Source organism: Alexandromys fortis, unplaced genomic scaffold (assembly GCF_014885135.2).
Source record: "Alexandromys fortis isolate MF-2015 unplaced genomic scaffold, M_Fortis_MF-2015_v1.1 scaffold_6, whole genome shotgun sequence".
Lineage (NCBI taxonomy): Eukaryota > Metazoa > Chordata > Mammalia > Rodentia > Cricetidae > Alexandromys > Alexandromys fortis.
In genome coordinates this window covers 18818017-18839494 of record NW_026067902.1, presented here as the reverse complement: position 1 = coordinate 18839494, position 21478 = coordinate 18818017, and the positions used below count along the sequence as shown (strand labels likewise).

Genomic DNA, 21478 nt, shown 5'->3' with positions numbered 1-21478 from the left:
ACCCAGGGAGAAATATTTAGAGGCCAGGATACCCTGAGTAGTGCAGGGGACTTTTAAGTTCTGGGAATGAGGTATTGGGGGCCCTGGGAGGAGACAGGTGACACTACCTTGTGCTTACGTTGAAGGCTCTGGGCATCGTGCCAGCAGTGGGCAGGGCAGGCAGGACTGGAACTGGGCATATGCTCAGCCACCCATGTGAGTTCCAGGTTGCTAAGGCAGTTAAATCGGTAGAGCTCAACTGAGGCCTGCAGTTGTATGTGCCGGGTGGCCAGCTTGCTCTGCAGGGACTTGAACCTGGTAGAAGGAGAAAAGATAAAGTGGCTGGGGGAGGAAAAAGAAAACAAGGTTATGGTCCTTTCCTCTTCCCCACCAGGGACCCATGAGGAATAATGCCAGGGAACAGAAAGCCTCTGAAGCCCTCCCACCTCAGAATGACCCAACTCAGAAAGGAAGGAGGTTTGGATGCCCTCGGGTCCTGTAGGTGCCACTCACGCCCTAGGGTCACAAGGCATGCGTGGAGGGAGAAGCATGACCCTCAAGCATAGTAAAGATGGAATGGCCACCTCTGGTGACACTTCTGGCTCTCCTCCAGGATGGTCAGGGAAGTGAAGGAGTTGTGGGTCTGAGAGATGAGGGTAGTCATCTTGCTGCCCAGTGCCTGACTTTTATCCTCCAGCTGACAGTGCTGTTTCTGCAGCCTCACGCTGGAATGCAGGTCCTGTCCCACTTCTGCACTCTGCAGGGCTTCCTCCAGATGCTCCAACATCGCTCTGACATCCTGGGGAGGGTGGCAAGAGGCTGCATTCGCCTTTCTTCTCCAGCTCAGCAGGCAACCCCGCTGGGGCTCTAAGTGTATCATGTTCCTAGCCCCAGATTTACCAGGGACCCATCATGTCCTCCCAACTCATAGTGTGCAAAGCATCCCTTATACACCTTCTTCTCTGGCAGACCCAAGCTGTGATTATCACACACTAGACACACAGAAGTCACTCCTGTGACAGTCTGCTGCCAGGCAAAGCCAGGCTTAGCTGACTCTGGGCCAGAGCTCTGTATAGGACTTCATGGGGCCACCCTGTCAGCCCTTTCTGTCCTGCCTGCTCACATCCAGACCCAGCCAAGTCCTGGTCTTCCTTCTGCATCCTCACCCCCATCCCACATTCCCCAGGGACCTGCAGTAGCTCTAGGAGCTGCCCCTGCTCTCTGGTCTGCTGCAGCCTGTCTCCTCGCTCTGCCACCCTGTGGTCCAGCTCTTCCCACTTGTGATTCAGGTCCTGGAGTCTGTTCTGTATGTCCTCCTGGGCATAGGGGTGGCTATGCAACAGCTTTCTCCCAGCCTGGAGTGGAGACAAAGGCCCAGGTATTTTGCTGAGCTGTGAGGACCCCACCACCAGCCGCTGTGGCTGCAACATGCTGCACCCAGGGGCAGGAGGCAGGTTGCTGGCTACCTGGGATGGCGGTAGCTTTCTGAGCTGATTTGGGTGCCTATCTAGAGGGACACCCAGCTTCACACCCAGGTGAAGGAGACAGAGGAGTCCCTTCCTTCAGCAACTGTGCTCTATAGAAACAGGAAGAGCAGTGTATGCTGGGAATCTGAAGACAAGAGGGCCCGGCACCTGCTGTCCAGTGTCCTCACCTGCTGTAGGTCCTCCATGTACCCACGGGAAGCTAATAGCTCACGCTCAGCTATTTCCTGCCACTTGAGTTTCTGCCGAACACTGCTGCACGCTTGGGAGGGTTCATCGGCCACCATGGGCCACTTCTCCTCCATCCACAGCATTAACTCTGCCACAGCCTGCTTCCACTCCTGCCGGAGAACCAGGGGACAGAGGGTCTCAGGACCCAGAGTGAGGGGTGGCACACCTGCTTCTAGGGCGAGGGGCCCTGTGGTGAGAAACAAGGCCCAGAGCCAATCCTCAGGTACAGGGGAGGTAGAGCTTGGATTTTTTTTTTTTTTCTGATCTACAAATGGGGCAAATGCTCAGAAAGAGAAATGCCTGTCAGGTCCAGCTCCTACAGACCACACCAGATCTCGGGTGTCTTGATCTAAATAGGTTGATGTTCTTGGAGGCCTGGCCTGGCCCTAGGGCCTGAACAAACACCAAGGCTAAGCTGCAGCTGCTTCCTTTCACCATGCAGGCCTCTGGTGTGTCAGAAGTGAGGGCAGGTGTGTAGGAGGATGAGGGGGCGGTTAGTCAAGGCATCCTTCTTTGAGAAGCACAGTGAGCACAGCTCCAGCCTCCTCTTGGAAACACCTGAGAACTGTGCTTCAAGGTAGGGAAAGGCTCAGTACACAAGATCGTACTGGCTCAGTGCAGCTGTGGGCTCCAGGGCCAGGCTTCTGCAGATCTCTCCCGTGGTCTAGGAACTCACGTGCACTCGGAGGGAAGCCAGAAGCCTCTCCCTTCTCTGCTCATTCCTCTCCTGGACCCTGGCCCACTGTTCCTGAGTACTGTGCAGCAGCTCTCTGATCCTGGAGTGCAGAAAGAGGAGAAGGCTCTTCTCTGCCCTGAGCCCCCCACTCCCCAGCCCAAGGGAACCCCGCCCCACCCAGCCTCAGGGCAGGAGTCTGCCCAGGTGCAGAGAGAAGGCAGCAGGCAGGTGGCTCACTTGGGCTCAGCAGGGTGTTGGTTCAGAAGCAGCTTCTCAGCACATGCCTGCAGGGCCTCAGCCCGAGATCCCAGGGTGCTCCGGAGCCACCCAAAACCCTGGTGCTGCTGCAGCAGGCTCTGGGCCTCCCTTAGATCCTCCTGGTACAGAGACCTGAAGTCAGCTCATCCCCAGGGCCTCCTTACCCACCCTGGCTTCTGGACCCAAGGAGGCCAGCTCCCTCTAGGGGCGGTTTGACGACACTCCAGTTTCACTCCCCCAACTCTTTACCCCAAGATTGTCCTGGTGGAGGAAAGCCTCATGGCTGGTACAGATCGCAACGAAACTATCCACTTCTTGGCCAAACCTCTGCAGCTCCAGCCTGTCCCGAAGTTCTTGCTCCCTCTGGCCCCATAGGGCCTTCAGCTGTTGGCCCTGCTGACCTAGGAGTCTTAGGGCACTGGCCACCTCTTGGGACGGTGGGGAGTCTGAGATTGCCACCAGCTGAGCCTGAGCCTCCAGCTGCCGCAGCCTGTGTAAAATAACAGACATAGTACCAGCCCACCTGGGTCGTCACCAGCACCTCCAGCCCTTCAACACACCACAGAGCTCTGAAGTGAGGGCAGCTGGCTGCTCAGTCCTACTGGTTCACTTTCTCACAGGACAGCTATGTCCTGGCCTATGCATAAGACGGAACGCAACAGGCCAGACAGAATGCCCAGGATCCACATCACACTGTCCTCTAGGCAGATGACTGTGGCATGCAAAAACATTGCTCAGTCCGCACATGGCTGCTGTCAGGGCCACTGGCACCTTTGACCCAGCATGGCAGGTACCCCTTTAAGCTGAATGCTGCCCCCCCCCACATTTTGAAAAGATGTGGCATGCCTGTGGGAGGCAGGAAAAGCCAGCATTTCGTCTAAGCTGCTGCAACCCCAAAGGGTGTGTGTGACAAGTGTCTTGAAGGCAGGGGTCTGTCTCTCAGGGTCCACTTGATACCTATTAGGCTCCTTGGAGCAGGGGACAGCCTGAGGGTTGCACATGGTGGCTCTGTTTGCTCATAAGGCTGTAGGTCACTTCTGACGGAAGTGACGTAGAAATCTTAGTCCCATTGGTGAGTCCTGGGCCCTTTGACTGTAGAGGCCAGCAGGGTATGCGCTGCTCAGAATGGGAAGCTAGATTTGGGGGGTGGGCACCATTATCACAGCTGAAGGAGAGTGGCTGGGCTGGAACTCAGAGCCTCTGGCAGCTCAGCGTCTGGGGTCCCTTCCCAGAGTGTGCAGGTTGCCTGAGGTGGGCTGGGGTATCTTCTGAAACTCTGCCTGCAGGGCCATGCTAGATACCAGCCTGGCTCGTGATCAAAAGCTCATGGCATTGCTCTTGACCTTCCTTTTATGAACTCCACCCCCTCAGGTCTGTCCTGACCTCTCTTGCCACAGGCAGGTCTCCTCCTGTAGGCCTCCAAGCTTCCTCAGCAGCTCCTGGGCTGAGGCCACATCCTCCAGCTCCTCTTTGCTGCACAGTTGAGCCTGGATGCCCTCCGCCCACAGCAGCAGCTTGTGGCTCTCTTGTAGGACGCCTTGCTGGACCCGAGCCTCAGTCTGGATTTGGACCTGCTGGACCACTCGCCCTTGCACTTGCTTTAGCAGAGTCTGCAGCATCAGCACCTGCTCCTGAAGCAGCCGGCCCTCTCTGGGGCCTGATTCCTTCGCCCTGCAGGATGATAGCCACTGCAGTCAGGACCCAGGCCTGTGTCTCCTGGGAAAGTGGTGACAACTTCGAATGTGTCCCCCCCCCCCTTAGCTCGAAGCAGCATGACCCTGGGGCTCTCCCTTTCTCTGAGTGTGGGAGCCAGACCCGATCCAAAACTTTCTCAGAGATCCTAATGAAAGGACAAGGAGAAAGCTATTTCTGTATCCTTGCCTGGGGTAGACCTTGCAAGGTCCAGTCTGGGCCTGAGCCTCGAAGGAGTTAAGGAGTCGGTTCCTGGGAACCAGGCCTTCTCCTCTGAAATGCCGTGGTTACCGGTCCCGAGGCCGCTGTGTCAGCTATCCTGTGTTCTCTTGCCATCTTTGTCTAACTTAGCTTTCCTCTGACCCTGGTCATTCTCTCCCTGCAAATAGTATACAAGATGCTGTCCTTAATAAATTCGCTTGGCATAAGGCAGTTTGGGCAAGGCCTCCCGTTTTTTGGTCTTTATACTCTCACTTGAGGCTTGTCACTGAAGAACGACCTCCCAGTGCAGGTCAAGAGAGCACTTTCTCATGCCAACAGCCTCTACCTTCTGCCAGCATCCTTCCAATATACATCTTGGCCACCTTCTCCCCATCCCATTCCTGCCCCTTCCTTATTTTGTTAGGACCCTCCCTCTCTCCCTCTGCCCTCACTGCCTCCCCGGCCACCACCACCATCCCCAAACTGGCCATACTCGATGGCTGCTCTTTGGAGGTAGGAGATCCTGTTCTCCAGTACCAGGACCTTCTGCTGAATCTGCTGCAGGGTACGGTGGCTGTCCTCAGAGCCTCCCGGCCCCAGAGCCTCCAGCCTGCCCATCACATTTAGCAGCTGGGCGCGTGTGGGTTCAGACTGCTGTAGAAGATGGTGCACCTCCATGCTGCGTGTGAGCTGCAGGCCTTTCTCCTCCTTCAGGGCCTCTAGCTGCTGCCACCTGAGCGGAGGATGCGGGGATGTATCCATCACAAGGACACCTCCCATCCATCCAATGACACTAAGCCACTGAGGTCTTAGAGCCTAGCAGGACAGATGCTTCTAGGCTGGTGGTCCTCAGCCCGCTCCTCACTAACTTTGACACCATCTAGTCCCTCTACCTGGTATGGAGGAGGTACCAAGCAAGGGCTTTGCCCTACCTGCATCCCCACCCCTGATTGTCAGTCACCTCTGGTTCAGGTCCTCCTCCTGTTGTTGGATTTTTGAGGTATGTTCTGGACATCTCTGCTTCAGCTGTTCAGCGGTGTTGACGACCTCAGCCCAGTGGCCTTTTCCGATGGCCAAGGCCATGAGAAAGTTCTGCAGAGAAGGACCCAGAGGCAGGCTCTTCTCTCCCCATTCCCTCTTTGGACCACAAAGGGCCTTGGGATGGTTGGCTCTAAGACACTCAGCCTCCTGGCCCTGAGACAGAAAGCATCTGAGTCCCCAGCCTCAGAGTCAGGCCTGCTGCCTTGGGACCCTCCCCAGACAGGGCCAGAGCAAACGTGAAATACGGGGCAAAACAGTGAGGAGTAGGAGGCAGAAGCAACGCCAGGGTGGTGGAAACTTCAGGCGGTCTCCGTTAGCGCAGCGGCTTACCTCACACTTGAACTGTGCGACCTCTAAGTTGTCACCCTTGGGCTGCAGTGTTCGGAACAGGGATGTCTGCTCCTCCAGCCAGGACTGGAGCTCCCTACAGGAGCTGTAGAAGCTAAACAGAGCTACTGCCTCCTCTAGCCGGGCCCTGTGAAGCTGAAGGGGCAGCCCTGGGTCAGGGTGAAGGCTCAGTGCCCCCACGGGAAGGGAGGACACTCAGAGAGGTCCTGGGGGCACCCCTGCTTATCCCAAGCCACTAGGAGGATCGAGTCTTTACTCCACGATCGTATCACATCCCTTTAAGATCCTGGTGATAATGTAAGCTCTTTTAGAGCAGGGAGCATGCCAGTCACTGCTTTGTTCCTGGGATCGCATACAGCCTCTAGCTCAGTGGTTCTCACCCTTCCTAAGGCTGCTGCCCTTTAACACAGTTCCTCATGTTGTGGTGACCCAACCATAAAATTATTTTCATTGCTTCATCATAACTGTAATTTTGCTGCATATATTATATTGTACCGTTGTAAAGATCTTATAGACAGGATATCTGATATGTGACCACTGTAAAAGGGTCATTTGACACCCGCCCCCGACAAAGGGGTCATGACCCAAAGGTTGAGAATATTGCTCTAGCTTATGATAGAGGTATGATTAACCTCCCATCCTTTCTTTATTTTGGTGCAGGGATTGAACCCTAGCACCTCAATTATGCCAGGCAAACATGAATTCACTGTTTTGGGGTTTTTCATCTTGTTGTGTTTCCCAGGCTGATCAAGGACACCTGGACTTATTCAATCTTCTCACCTTGGAAGCACCTGGGAATAAGGACATGCGCCACGTACTTAGCTATGGGCATTTCTTGACCAAAGGAGCATTACCTTTGCCAGGGCCAGTAGGTTCTCATAGTTCTGGCTCAAGTGAGCCTGTGCCTGCAGTATGGTGGTGGAGTCTACATCGAAGTCACATTCAGTCTGAAGGCACAGGGCAGATGCCACCTGTGCAGAAGGAAGGCAGTGTGTCCATACCTAGCTCCCACCAAGTAGTAGGATCTCCAAGATGGGGCCTGTGGTTGTACCTGGGGTTTCTGCTCTATGCTGCGAATGGTGGGCATCCTGCTCTGGCTGCTCCCCAAGTCTTTCAGCTCCCAGGTATTCAGCGCCTCTTCTGGAAGCCAAGAGACACATACTGTTATGAGAGCACAGGGTTCCAGGGCGTTTGGGGCCCTCCTCCTCCCTGTTCAGTAGCTCACTACACGGTGGGTCAAGGTTGTTCAGTGCCCATTGCTTCCCTGTGCCTGGGCCTGCGTGAAGAGCTTTTAGGGGCTAAAAGGACTGAGACTGGACCTTCCCATTGGGGCTCATAAGTTTCTCAGGGCTGCAGGGCTCACAGACGCAGAACAGATAGGACAGTATCCAGGGATGTACGTAGGTAGGCAAGGCATGTAGTCATGTCAGACACCATGGGTGTCTGGGGGAAAGAAAGGCCGGATGATCCGGGTATTTAAAGAGGGTAAGACAAGGCCCACTGGACTCTGCCCAAGAAGTACTGTGATGTGGTAGCAGCTAGGCAGAGAGGAAGCACAAGCTAGCACCCCTCCCTGTGACTGGATGGGCACCCCGTCTCTATCTTTTTGTCCTCTGTCCCTGGGCAAGTTTTCACTGCAGCAACAGCAGCAGCAGCAGCAGCAGCACCAGCAGCAGCAGCAGCAGCAGCAGCAGCAGCAGCAGCAGCAGCAGCAGCAATGAGATTACTCAGGAACGGGTTATGGACATTGTAACAGAAGGTACAGAGTTCAGCAGTGGTGGCGCACACCTTTAATCCCAGCACTTGGGAGGCAGATGTAGGCGGATCTCTGAGTATGAGGCCAGCCTGGTCTACAGAGTGAATGCCAGGACAGGCTCCAAAGCTACAGAGAAACCCAGTCTCAAAAAACCAAAATCAAAACAAATCAAACAAACAAGCAAAAAGAATCGGTACCTAAAGGGAAAGAAATCAGAGGAGAACCTGGAGAACTTCAAACTCCACAGAGCCAGCCTGACCATCTCATCTAAACTTTGCTGGTATGAAAACCACCTTCCTGTGTTGTCTAGAAGCAGGAACAGGCTGCTCTGAGCAACACAGGGTGTTTCCAGATAGCTCCAGTTACTTCTTTCTACTGAGCCCACATTGGCCTCCCCTGAACTTCTTCGGTTTGGCTTTGGGATGCCCTAGACACAGCCGCAGGAAAGATGTTTGACCTCATTGCCGACAGACTTCATGCTCTCACAAGAGTCATGACCTTGTACCTCTGGTGGAGAAGGGCGCCTGTTGGTGTGAATGCTGGCTGCCCGCTGCTGCTAAAACCTGGGTCCCACCATGAGGTTCTCCAGCTGTGTCTCCGCCAAGCCTTTTCCAGTCTTCCGGGGGTTCCTCCTGTATAGAGGGACAAGGTTCTGCTTAGGCGACCAAGCGGCTCCCCACCTGGCAGAAGGGCAGACTCTAAGCCTCTCCTGCGAGAGTGATAAAAGCAAAGACTGCAAATGCCAGGGGCCAGGCCTGGGGTCTCCATCTTTGCCTGCACCGGGTGGAACAGGAACACACAAAAGGGATGAGATGGCTCCTATTACTAATAAGTAACACACTGGGAAGGCAGGTGCACAGAGCAGGAAGAAACCACGATGCCCTGGGCCAAATGCTCCGTGTTGTGTACTGTAAGTACTAGGAGTGAAGCCCCACAGGTGCAGGGGTGGGGGGCGTGTGCATGTTTAGAAACAGCCTTGGTCAAAGAATCAAAAAGGCCTCTTTCACCAGAGAAGACGGGGTCTTTAGGCAGTAGTCTGCCCCCAATCTCATCTTGATTAACTTATTTGTAAAGGCTGGTGGTGTTCTAGATACTTGCTAACACAGATCTGTTTTTTTAAAAAAAAATATATATATTTATTTATTATATATACAATATTCTGTCTGTGTGTCTGTCTGCAGGCCAGAAGAGGGCACCAGGTCTCATTACAGATGGTTGTGAGCCACCATGTGGTTGTTGGGAATTGAACTCAGGACCTTTGGAAGAGCAGACAATGCTCTTAATCACTGAGCCATCTCTCCAGCCCCCATCTGTTTTTAAATAATTAATTATGTGGTCTGGGAGTAAAAAAGGAAAAGGGAGAGATGGGCCCATAAGGTCTGGGAGTGTGAGGCACCGTGTGCAGGCAGGGCAAGGTCTTTCCTCCATCCATGTACCAATTTCATGGCCAGGTTAGGTGAAGTGGTCTGGAGGCCCTAAGTGCAGCCTCCATGGGAATACATGGGACAGGGCCGGGCAGGGAAGGGGAGAGGGATGTGGGGCATCTTTAGGGTTGTCAAATCAGAGAGCCCAAAGGGACTTCAAGGTGAAGGATCGTGAAAATAAAGCTTTTTGGGAGAACTTCCATGTTCTTGAACTATGCTGGGCAGACCGAGTCAAGTCCAGCTATCCTTGATGCCTGGTGTCCACAGACAGAATTCCAAGTGACCTGCGACTGGAGACGGGAGAGGTCGTGGGGGTGAGGAATGAACAATCAGCTCTGGGCAGGGGGCAGTGTGTGCCTCGCATGTAGTGTAGGAGACAGGAGTAGGAGCCCTTTCCAGGATCAGGAGCCCACCTTGAGTGATACCTGGGCTGCGGCAGCCCTCGCCTGATCCTCTAGCTCGCGCAGCTCCGCCCGGAAGGCGCGCACGCCACGTTCCAGGAGCAGGTGGCGCTGCAGCAGGGCCTCGGCCTCTGCCTGGTCCTTCCCGCAGGATGCGCTTTCCAGTTGCTTCTGCCGCAGGAGAAGCCAAGAAGCTGCCTCGGCTGAGTCAGAAAAGTACTGTGGGGAGGTGGGGAAGGGTTGAGAGCGTGCAGGTGCCCTCGCGCCCCCGCCGCCTGCCGTGCGCGCCCCGCCCCGCACGTTCTACCTGCCCAACCAACAGTGCACTTTGCAGCCGGGCGCGCCTCCTTGCGGCTTCAGTCCAGAGTAGCTGCCATGTTCCCTGCACGGCTTCAGCCCTTTCCAGAGGATCTGGCTGTGTCGGGGCCCCCCTGACACTGAGGTTGCGCCCCCTCTGCATGAGATCTGCACACACAGACTGGTGGCGATGGAGTTCGGTTTCCAGAGCCTAGCAGGGTTAGGGGTGTGGGTTGTGAAGGGAGGGAGAGGTGACACCCGGAATTCCAAGCCTGACGGGCAAGGAGGTTGGGATGTCAGAGAGAGGCACCGAGTGGACAGACACCTTGTGTTTATGCAGAGCGGTAGAGATCTGAGCAAGGTCCCGGCCCAGGGCTGCCTTCTCCATTAGCTGTCTGTGCTCCCTCAACCAGGCCTCCTCCTCCTCACAGCTGTGCAGGAGCTGCGCCAGCTGCAGGGTCTGTTCCAGCCCGGTGCGTCTGAGGAGGGACCAAAGGACCATGAAAGGGTTTGGGGAAGGGCAGAGCCCGGGGAGGGGCTTGCTCACTTGCATCAGATTTGGCCTTTGGCAGGATTTCCTCAGAATGGCTTAACAAGTAAGACAGACTTGGAGGCCCAGGAGCAGGGTAGAGGAGGTGGCCAGATCAAGATTTCTGCTTGGGCAGGAGATAATTAAAGTTTCAGGAAAGTTCTACAGACCGGTGAGGATTTGGGACCAGCTCTGGCTCTTACCGGGCTCTGACAAGGGACACGAGGTTGTGGTGAAGCTCTACCAGTGCCAGGGCTTTAGCTTGCAGCACCTGCACTTTGGTGCCCTGGGAGGAGTCCAGCTGGGACGTCTGCTGGGCAAGGCGGTTCACTTGGCTTCTGTGGGCTGAGACCTGGGCCTCCAGCAGGTCATGCCTCTGCAGCAGCAAGCCTACTTCTTCCAGCTGTGGCCCACAGGCTGTGGAGCTGGCCAGCACCTGGCCAGAGAGGAGTGGTTAGCGCATTTCTAGGAGCTGGGTATCTGTGAGCACCCATGCGGGTAGGGGGGTAGGACCTCTCAGAGTTCAGCTCATCTGCCCACCTGCAGCTCCCCAAGCTGGTCCGTGGTAGCCTCCACCTCCTGCAGAAGGCTCAGCACAGCCTGCATGCCTGCGATCTGCTTCTTCTGCTCCTGTAGACACTGCAGGAGCTTCTGCCAGCGCTGGGTGATCTCCTTCTGCCTAGAGAACAGGAGGCAAGGGAGCATGGCTGTTCCTACCTCGGGAGCCAGGGTAGGGTATGAATGTGAACATCTAGACACGGATGGTTGGGAGTGTGTGTTCACAGTCAGAGGGAGCCTGGAAGGTTCAGATGTCCAGGCCCTTACCTACCCCCCCATGTCTAGTCCCCATCTCTATGGATAAAAACTATCTTTCCAGGTACACACACTAAAACTATGACAACTCCGGATCTGTTTGCAAATCCTGTTCGGTACTATCTTCAAAATGTATCAATTGATCTTGGCTACCACAATTGTAATCCCAGGACACAGGAAGAGAGGGCGAATTGCCAGTTTTGAGGCCAGCCTGGTCTATATAGTGAGTTCTGTCTCTGTGAGACCCTGCCTCAAAAGCAAAATAGGAAGTTGTATTCAGAATGCCAGCACTTTCCGCCACCCCACTGCTCCCCCCAGGATTCTATGCCAGTTTCATAAAGGGCTCTTTACTTCAGCCTTTACCCCTTCAACCTGCCCTAGCATAGACGCAGGTGACCACAGGCACCAAGCCTACAGTGGCTCCCTCCTCTGCTCAAGACGCAGTGATTTCCTAGCTTTCTGAGGAAAAGAAAAAAAAAATCCACCAAAATGCTTTTGCTTTACTATTTAAGGCCCGGCTTAACCTCCACCCCCCTCCCTCATCTCCTGTGACTTGGGCATTTAGCCACCACCCCCTGCTACTTTTCAACCTTGTAAGTGTGTAACTACTTTGGGGTGCTATTCTAGCCGTTCCCTCTGTTCAGGACAGTCTGTCCCCCACATATACACAACCAGCTCACTTTCTTCCCCTTGATCTTTAACCAAAAGTCAACTGACAGCCTCTTGCCTTGGTCTCTCATAGTCCTATGTTTGCTTGCTTTTCCTGTCTCCCTCCCTCCCTCCTTCCTTCTTTTCTGAGGACTGAACCAAGGGCCCTGTGTATTATACACATATGCTAACACTGAGATAGACTCAAGACCTTAATTTTTTGTTTGTTTTTTTTTTGACACGGGGTCTCACTAGGTAGCCCTGGTTGGCCTAGAACCTGCTCAGTAGAGCATTCTGGCCCTGCAACTCACAGAGATCCGCCTGCCTCTGCCTCCCAAGTGCTGCTGGGATCAAAGGTGTGTGCCACCACACCTGGTCCAGCCCCTAATTTTTAAAAACGCTCACATACAGTCTATGTGATTTATTTTTTCTTGTTTTCCTTGGGAATGCTTTAAGCCTCAGGAGGAAAAGAATTTTTGCTTGCCCACAGCACTGCTAAGTGTTTGATAATGGTGTGTAGGGTTACAGTGTGTACCATATAAACACCTGTTTAGTGAGTGTTCTAACTAATGAGAGGCTAACCAGAGAGACCAGTGCTTTACCAGCGTGGGTAAGTTATACGTGGTGTGAATTTGTGCGTCCATGGGATTATCTCTTTAGCAGGTCTCTGAAGCCACAGACCACCCTGCTCTTCTGGAGATTGCTGTGAGGACAAATGGGTTCACTTGCTTGGCGCTCACCTGCGGGCCACATCTGCCCAGTCGTGATACTGTTCCTGCTGCAGGATGGCTGCAATCTCTCCCAGGGCCTGGAAGCGCCCTTCCTGGGGCAGGATGCTAGCCTCTAACATGCTCAGCTTCTGGGTGGCTGCCTCCCCTGTGGTTGGGTTGATGAGGGAGTCTCTGGCCTGTGCTAGCATCTGCTCTGCCTCGTTTAAAACACTTTCCCGGAGGGCTGCCTTGCGCCAGAAATGGCGGGCCAGAGTATCTAGTCGCTCTAGCTGGAGAAGCCTGTGCTGCAGGGCCTGGCTCCTGGAGGTCTCCGCCCTCTCTAGTTCTGCCCAGCGCTGGGTCAGTTCTGCAGGGCCCAGGCCCTCTCCGGGTAGGAACGGCCTTCGGTTTTGGGCTCGGAGTGTTGTCTGCAGCTGGAAGAGCAGGGCCTCTATGGCTCCTCGCTGCTGCAGCCGAGGTGGCTTTTCCTGGGCATGGAAGGAGGCAAAAGCTGCCAGTAGCTGGCGCATGGCAGACAGCGAGTCTGGGAAGTCCCGGGCCTCCAGCTGCATCTGCTTCTCTCCAATCCAGCGGAGCAGGTCAACCATCAGCTGCGCATATTGTGCCTGCAATGCCTCTGTCTCCTGGAGCTGCAGCAGGATCTGGAGGAGGGCGGAGTGCTGGTCAGGCTGCACCTGGGCTGGGCCTCAGAATGAAAGCCCCACCACTGGTGCTAAGTGCCAGGCAGAGTTGTCCACATAAGGCTGTTGTGGATGCACAAAAACACCCCCCTTGTACCCAGCAGAGTGGCAGGGACATTGTACCCTCAGACGGCAGTACTCTCTCCGCAACTGGGCTGCGACCACATCTTCCTCCATCTAACTTTGCTCCTTTAGCCTCATCTGCAGGTTGAGGGCCTACAGTACAGGGGTCCGTCCCACCCCCACTCCCAGCCGTCTGGCCTCTTCTTCCCTGTGTGTGCCCCAACTCCCTAAATCAGCTCCCAGTTTCTGACCCCACACTAACCCCCAGGACAGCCCTTCCAGGCCTAAGACTCTGCCGTTGCATCCACAGCGTGAGAGAGCTCCCCAAAAGCATGGACTTGGAGTAGCACCTGCTGCACGGAGCCTCTTCTATGCCTGTCCTTGAAGATTTAGTTCTCTAAACCTTTTAATCCCATTAGAAGCGGAACAGTTTTCTAGGGCAGTGGAGGCAGAAGGCCGGAAAGGGTCACTGCTCCCCTGGCTTCTCCTGTATGCCAGGCACCATGCATGCTAGGTACTCACTAACACTCCCTTGGGCACCCAGACAGCCTTCCATCACTCAGGAGTTGTCACCTCTATGTCACACATGGAGCACAAAGAAGAGAGGCCAGGGAACCAGTAAGGCACAGGGACAGCCAGACAGACATGTCCCCTGTCACCAACCTTAGCCAGCCTCCTCTGGGCCGTCTGCCCCTGGCGCAGGCGCGAGAAGCAGTGGTAGTACAGGGACACATAGGTCATGATGGAGCGCTCATCTGGATGCAGGGAGGCCACGTCCTCAGGGTCCAGCAGCTGGGCGATGCCTAGCTCCTGCTCAGCCACTCGGAAGGCAGAGGAGAGGTTGTGCAGAGGGTGCTGCAGACTCAGAGAGCCATAATCCAGCAGGTCTGGCCTGGGCAGAGAGCAGGAAGGTTCCTCGGAAGAATGGCCTGCTTTGCTTACATTAGCTGCTTAGTGTGACAGCGCTGATAGTGGGGGGGGGGGACAGGCAGAGCTTGGTAGGAGGGAGGGTTAATGTGGCAGAGGGGCCAGGACAAGGTGTGGTGGGGCATCCCCAAGGGGTAGACAGACACTAGCTAGACAGAGGACCGGGAAGAGACAAAGCACAGGAAGCAGGGAAGGCAGGGGTCAAAGGCAAAGCTGCGGACTGGGCCCTTCAGGGAAGGAGGAGGGGCAGGCCTAGGGCAGGGACCAGACCCAGGGTCTCTCCATTTACGGCCCCACTTGTCCTCCTCTTTCCAGGCCCAGGGACACGGAGGGCAGGGTGGGTGGAAGAGCCGGCAGCATCCCAGCCGGGGGCTCTGGCCTCAGTGGCTGGAGGCCTTCAGGCTTTAAGACGCACCTGTGCGCGTGGAGGAGGGCATTAAAGCCAAGCCCGTCGCTCCAGCTGCGGGAGAAGTCGGTGATGTTGACGTTGGTGTAGCTGGCTGTCTTCCGCTGGCACCACACCAGCAGGGCTTCCTTAGCAGACAGCAAAGCTGCACTGGCCCCGAACTCCTCCTGGCAGGACAGGGTGGTGGGGTCAGTGTGTGCGCTGGGTGGAAGCTACCAGAGCCTGCAGGCTGTGGCAAGGGAGGCTCAGAGGCCTGGACAGGGGCTTTATTAAGAGTGAAAAATGAGAGTGGTAGGGAGAGACGAGGAGTGGGCACGACAGGGACTCTCTGGGCTCTCCAAGAAAGGATGGTTGGAGAAGGCCAGAGGAGCCTCTTTAGACAGCAGCCTTCATCTCTGGACCAAACCCCCAAGCAGTCTTCCTAAGGTTTCGCAGATTCTCAGGAAAGGAAAAGTCTGTTTTTTTTTTTTGTTTTTTTTTTTTTTTTTAAATAACCCTTTAGGGTTGGTGGGAAGATTCAGGCATGTGACTTAGCTCAGTATAGCACATGTGACCAGGAACACAGAGGAACCACACAGCATACATTGAGGCCTGTCAAGTCACAGCCTGGACTGTTTCAAAACTCTGTCCCAGAGGAGCAGCAGGGAGGTGTGGCCTTGTTCAGGCTCTGCGGTCAGGTCTAAGGCAGGCCTATGGTCTAACGCTCCAGGTTTACAGGAAAGCCTCTCTTTCTCTCTTAATGCCCTATCACGGTGTTTTTAGGATACTGTACTATATTTAGTACACTTCTTTCTCATGCTTTCCCACCACAGGGCCCTTCCGAATGAAGCTAGTTCCGGAAGAGTAATTGTGAGTCAGCCCCTTCACAACCCTTCTGAAGGGCCAGGCTGGAGCCAACTGACCTGAGGCCTCACAGAACGGAAGGTAGGGCTCACCACACTCCTGTCACCCCAGGCTTTGTAGGCCAGGCACGAGGCCTTTTCACCTCAGCTCTCTATTCTCTGTGGCAGTTACTGTTAGGGTTTATACATCTTCATACACTTCTGAGGTGAAATCTCTTTCCATATCTAATTTCCTCTGGTGGTGCTGAGAAGTGTGTAAGAGAAGCTAGGACACTGCCCGGGACCCAGCTGAGCAGGGAGAAGGCCTGAGGTGGCTGCAGAGGGCCCTGAGAACCAGGCTTACCAGCCAATGCCTTCGCCCACTGAGCCAGTTCACGGGCCTTCAGATGGTTTGTTTTGAGGGGCGTCCTGTATATGCTAGACCCATGACTTTTTTTTTTATTAGGGTCTCACTCTCCAGCTCGACTTCCCCAACCCAGGTGGAGATGGGGGTGGGGCTTTGGAAATCATAAACCAGAAACTTGACAGATATCAGGACATTCTGCTTGTGTTTTCTGACCCAGGCGGAGGGGGAAGGAGGGACAGGAAAAGATGGGGACCGTGATCTTCAAGATCCCGAGGACTTCAGAGTCCTCTGGGCCAGGGTCCCTTTTTATATCTAACTTCTTCTGATGGTGTATTGTGGTGTAGCGAAGGTGGCCAGGATCCAGTGCCAAGTAACACACCAGGAAGGGTTGGTGACCAGCCACTCTGCACCTCACCAGCAAGTGACTGGTCCCTGAACCTCATTCTTATTTCGGCACATAGCAGCACCCTGGGTTCTTTGCCCCGGACGGAGAGTGAGCACCAAGGGTCTGCTGTGGGATCATCAGCATGGGTAGAACTGCTCTGTCCCCAGGGGCCCGAGGTGAAGCCAGGGCTGGGCTAGGCCATGGCATCCTGGAGAGTGAGACATACCCTGTCCAGGGAGATGTGGGAAATCTGGAAACGCAGAATGATGACCCAGAGGAGTCCCAGGATGAGCGACTGGTCTCCATCCACAATGTTCTCTGGCCCGATGAAGGCTATGGGCACCTGCGGGCATGGGTGATTGGGCTAAGCCATGAAGCCTCTGTTCCCGAGAAACCCGGAGTCCAGGAGGCTGTGAGATGGGAGGGTCCTGGAATCCGGCCTCCTCCAGCCAGTGGTCCTCCAGGGAGAGCAGACAATGGACAATGTCAGGAAAAGGATGGCGTTCTGAATAGTTGGGACATTGGTCTAAGCCTCCCCGTACTCTCTGAGCAGGTAAACCAGCCTGGGTAGCGGACCCTCATATGTGGTGCTGCCTCCTTTTCCCATTGCCACTGCATCTCAAGAGGGTGCTGGGTCCCCGAATCGCCCCCAGACCTCAGTCTTCAGTAGGTATTTCAACTCCAACAGAGCTGTTAGAAGTCCAGGGTCTCCATCTCCACCCAGCCAGATTCTCTAGAGTCTGGGCCCAGGAATCTGCATTTGAGCAAACAGTGGGTGGCTCAAGGGTGAAGCCACTGGTCTAGATCTCGCTCCTCAGAGGAGAGGATGGGTTAACTCTGGACAGATGTAGCAGGGCCTCATGGGATCTGCCTGGTACCCCCTGGCTCCATCTTCTCTGCTGAATCATGCGGTACCAAGGAGGAGAACTGTGAGATCAGGACTCCGGCTTTGCTTGCGGCATCCCTGGTGCCTGATCCTAACACAGGCCTTAGTGTCCTTGCACAGGCTGGCTGTCTCAGCTGTCTGAAAATATTGTCCCCCCAGACGTCGGCATGATTAGTCCCTTCTTCCTTTAAGCCTCTGGTGTGGTGTCGCTTTGTCAACATGGGCTGCTCCAGCCATCTCATTTGAAGTTGCAACCATGCATTTCCATCCTACCTAGACACACACATCTGCTCCCGTTTACTGACACAAACATACACCTAATGTACACCACCGTTCCCCTAGTGGGGTGTTGGTTTTGCTCCCCAATACAACCCCAGTTCTTAGTAGACCTTTCTTACTGGTGTCTACCAGGTAGGAACGATGAGCTGAATGAGCAAAGGGAGGTGCCCTGTAAGACCAGAGCAGCTGTGAGCAGGTCTCTAGCCCTGCGCTAGGAGCTTCCCTAGGCATTGTACCTTGTGGGCACAGCTGCACCTCACAGGTCTCTGAGCGATGATGCACCCATGCACTTCCCTTCCTCCTGGCCCACTCTGTGTTCACCTCAGCTCGAAGGTGTGACACCTGGCTAAAGGAGGGCTCGTCCCTTCCTTCCAGCTCTCCAGAGTCAGGTCTCCCAGCTTTAGGTTTAGCAATATCAGCGGATCAGTGAACTCGATCGCCATGGCAGGGAATCAGCAAATATTCAGACTTTGGTGTGGTGGTGGTGTGTGTTTATATATGTGTATGTGGCAAAAGACCAGTGGCGCTGGTCATGAGGGGGCTCCCTGTGCTGTGGGGACTCTTGCCTCTTTTTAAGACCCATCTCTTTGGTTTGTCTCTTCCCCAGGTGACTCTGGTGCCCTCCTGAACCCTTCTCTATTGAAGCCTCCTGTGGACACACACACACCTGGACTCTGCTACGTGGCTGACTACGCATCTTGCCTGATAAGTCATTGTGGAGCTACATGTCCAGGTTTAAGAAGAGAGAAGATCACGAACACTCAGATTCTTTTGGCAAAGAACCCTGCAGTCCTCCCTTATCAGACAGAGATGCTTTCTGTCCTGCTGGGATGCAGACTGTTCCTGCTGTGGCCAGCTGGTGGCCTGAGTCAAGTGCACTGTGCAAGGAGAGCTTTGTGCTGGCTCCTGTGCCTCGGCTGCACCCGGTATTCAGGCCCGGATCTCCTGCTCTGCCTGAGGCCTATCATACGACGGCCTCTGGTTGCTGCTCACCCAGCTATTCACGCAGAAACCCCTTCCCAGAACACACCTTGGCCCTGAGAAAAGCCAGTGCATGGCTGTTGTTCTCCAGAAAGTGCACACGCAGGCGGCCTGGGCTGGGCGCTGGCAGGGCCTCCCCAGAAATAAGCTCCAACAGCCGTAGGAGGTGGGCACCGTCAGCAAGCTCTGCATACAGGTTCTGAATCCTGATACCCGCCTGAGGAGTGGATTGGGGGCAGATGTGGGATCGCCCCAGCATCTCCTGCCCACCCCACTTTAAAGCCTGGGAGGAGCAGGCCAGAAGAGCTGCAGGCCGGGGATCCCATAGCAGGTCCCCAGGTCGCTGACCAGACCTGGAGGTTCCCAGGCCACACTTACCCGGCCCAGTCGGAAGATGTTGTTGATCCACTTAGTGAAGGTCTTCTCCTGCATCTGCGCATGCTGAGCCTGGAGCTTGCGCACATGGCCGGTCTCATACTCAGAGTCCATGACCAAACTTGGACTCGGCCAGGCGGAGCTGCGGGCCTGAGTCTCTTCCTCAGAGACGCTAAGGAACTGGAGGGTCGAAGGGACAACCAACCTATGACCCTATAGCTCTTGGAGGATGAATGGCAACTGGCATCTCCCTGTGTCTGGAGATGGTGGGAGCACTGGGGCTGGGAAGCACTGTGGGCACTGATGAACCTCCTGCCAGAAGCCCGAGGCCCTGTCCAGCCACGTTATTCCCAGGAAGGACAGGAATATGAGGTGGAGCCTATGCAGATAAGAAGCCTGACTGGTAGCCTGCACTTGAATGACCCAGAGTCACCCCCCCCCCCCAGATTCTTCTCCGAATCCCCGCTAGTCCTACCACCACAGCCATTGCCCCTGTTGTTTGGCTCAGTTTTGGCACGGAAGGAAGACAGGGCCTGCTCACCTTGGCAGTTGGCGTCTGGGTCCCCGCTGTCAGATGGAGATACCAGATAGCAGGGCTTGGGGAGAAAGGGAAAGGCAACCAGAAAAGTCAGGCTGGAGTGGGGCCACAGTGTGGCCCTCCCCTTTGCCAGCCTGTCAGGGGTAATGCCACACAGGCAGCATTGTCCTCCCACCTGCTACAGGGCGGAGCCCAGACAGGAGGGGGTGGCTCGAGAATGTTCTAGGTTCATTGCTAGGGGGTCCCCCCCCCATTCTCTACCCCATCCCCTGGCTGCTTCCCTTGTTGGCAGGTGAGGGTCTTGGCTCTGAGGGTCTTGTTGGCTCTGTGAGAACATGGTCGGATGCTGAGGTCTGAATGAGACATCAATGGCCAGGGTCTCTGGCTGAAAGCTGTGGGCTCACTTCCCTCCTGCACCCCATCCTAGGATGATGGACAGCCCCTCCCAAACCTGAGAACAACTACGGGGACCCTAACATCCTGGGCTCAGCTTCCTAGGCTCCGACCAGCTCAGCCGAGCATTGAGAAGGCAGCCAGTGACAGATGAATTGTGACAGGCAAGGGTACCAGGGAAAGCAGCTTCTCAGGGGGGCAGCTCCCACTCACTCCCCTATAAGCAACAACCCCCTCCCAGACGCTGCCTGTCAGAGGCCCTCTTCTCAGGAGCCTTGGCCACAGGGACACCCTCTCCCAGAGCCTTCAAGGACATCCACACACAGCCACTCAGAGACTGCGGCCCAAGTTTAGCCAGTTGTATGGAACCCCCAGGGCAGGCGCGCATCCTTCCTCTGACAGGAGGGAGCTTACCACCTCTGCATGGCCTGCCTGGAGCCCCGGACCACCGTCAGCTCCAAGGAAGATTCTGGGGGAGATGGCACAGTCTTTCAGGACCAGTTCCTGCTTTGTAGGGGAATACTTCAATTGGCTTAAGCTAAACAGGGTCCATCCTGGAAAGAGGGGTGGGGTCTACTATACCCAAACTTCGGGGAAAAAGGAATACGCTGTGTTGAATGATGATCCAGGTCGGCATCATCACGAGGGTGACAGGGAAAAGCCCAATGTTGTGCAGGTGCACACCTGAAGTGCGTGAGAGTGAGGCCTGCGTCTCAGGGGTGTGTGCTCATCGCTGCCCCGCCCCACAACCCAGCAGTACCCATCCCACAGTCCCTTCAGCCTGGGCTTTCACGCTCTCAGCTAAGGTATGAGCTTCAGTAGGGTCTTTGTCCCCAGTCATGTGACCCACTGTGAGACCTCTTCCCAGAGAGGATGCGGGAGAAACTGGGGTTACAGGGAGGCATGGGGAAGAGGCGTAGCTCCCTGGGCTCTTCCATCTCCTGCCAAAAGGGACCCAAGGGACTACTTTCCTCTTGAGAAGTGGGCACAGTTACAAGTCAGAGCCAGTGTGGATGGACACTTTTAAATAAGGTTTTATAAAATAGAGGCATTGTATACTTACTGTTGCTAAATACTATATTCTGACATGCTCTTGAATTGGGCCCTGGGTTACTTGAATAAACTCAGGCTCCCTGTTCTGGGATCTTACTGTCTCCATCTGCCTACTCTGTGAGCTCAGGACTTCCCTGGCAGGGGAGGATGGCAGGACCTAGCTTAAGGGCTCACTTCCCCTCACTTGCAGGGGTTCCTGCCATCTGATGCCATGTGGTGGTTACAAACATGGTCTTTGGAACCAGGGAAAGCATGAAGTAGCTATGCAGTCACAGACGACATGCCAACCTGTCCTCCTGTGTGTAAGCCCTCTGAGGTGGCTTCCTTGAAAACTAGGGTGATTGTATGGTGGTTGGAATATGTGTGTACTGAAGGCTTGGTCAATAGGATGGTGGTTGGACCATAAGGGTTCTGAGTTTATCCAAGGATGAGACTAACGGATATGGCGAGGAAGCAGATCACTGAGGCATGCCTTGGAAGTAGCTCTCCTGTCTCCTTCCCTCTGCTTCCTGGCTGTCAAGAGGCAACAGCCTCCTCTGTGACATGCTCCTGGCTGTTACATTCCGCCTCACCTCAGGCCCAACGGAGCCAGCGGAATGCATACATGTTTGTTTCTCTGTGCTGAGTTTTCCCAAACAGTAGACTTTCCCTCCTAGAAACTGAATTCTGTCAAGTGTTTCTGTAACACTCAGAAAACTAACACACGGGGTAGGGCGGTACAGTCAAGGTGGGCAGAGGCATGTCGTGGAGGCGTATTCTGGACAGTCTAGGAACGCCGTGTCAGTTCTGGGAAGGTACACTCTTTCACTTGGCCA

At 55.0% G+C, this 21478-nt stretch overlaps 1 protein-coding gene across 1 annotated transcript in view; it reads right to left on the bottom strand.

Moving 5' to 3' along the window:
• The window catches only part of Sptbn5 (spectrin beta, non-erythrocytic 5), a 40497-nt gene extending 21630 nt beyond the window's left edge, over positions 1-18867 (bottom strand). Inside the window, exons 1-25 of the mRNA XM_050133178.1 lie at positions 18683-18867; positions 18354-18521; positions 16385-16501; positions 14595-14752; positions 13916-14144; positions 12519-13150; positions 10858-10996; positions 10521-10753; positions 10114-10267; positions 9799-9999; positions 9504-9710; positions 8172-8298; positions 6962-7050; positions 6765-6881; positions 5893-6045; positions 5483-5613; positions 5015-5254; positions 4012-4299; positions 2878-3118; positions 2608-2747; positions 2371-2470; positions 1634-1804; positions 1170-1334; positions 564-778; positions 108-294 (exon numbers count right to left, since the gene is read on the bottom strand). Coding sequence (XP_049989135.1) covers positions 108-294; positions 564-778; positions 1170-1334; positions 1634-1804; positions 2371-2470; positions 2608-2747; positions 2878-3118; positions 4012-4299; positions 5015-5254; positions 5483-5613; positions 5893-6045; positions 6765-6881; positions 6962-7050; positions 8172-8298; positions 9504-9710; positions 9799-9999; positions 10114-10267; positions 10521-10753; positions 10858-10996; positions 12519-13150; positions 13916-14144; positions 14595-14752; positions 16385-16501; positions 18354-18521; positions 18683-18793 — 4713 coding nt within the window. The 5' untranslated portion in view covers positions 18794-18867. The remainder of the gene's footprint in view (positions 1-107; positions 295-563; positions 779-1169; positions 1335-1633; positions 1805-2370; positions 2471-2607; positions 2748-2877; positions 3119-4011; positions 4300-5014; positions 5255-5482; positions 5614-5892; positions 6046-6764; positions 6882-6961; positions 7051-8171; positions 8299-9503; positions 9711-9798; positions 10000-10113; positions 10268-10520; positions 10754-10857; positions 10997-12518; positions 13151-13915; positions 14145-14594; positions 14753-16384; positions 16502-18353; positions 18522-18682) is intronic.
• Between the last annotated feature and the right edge of the window lie 2611 nt (positions 18868-21478).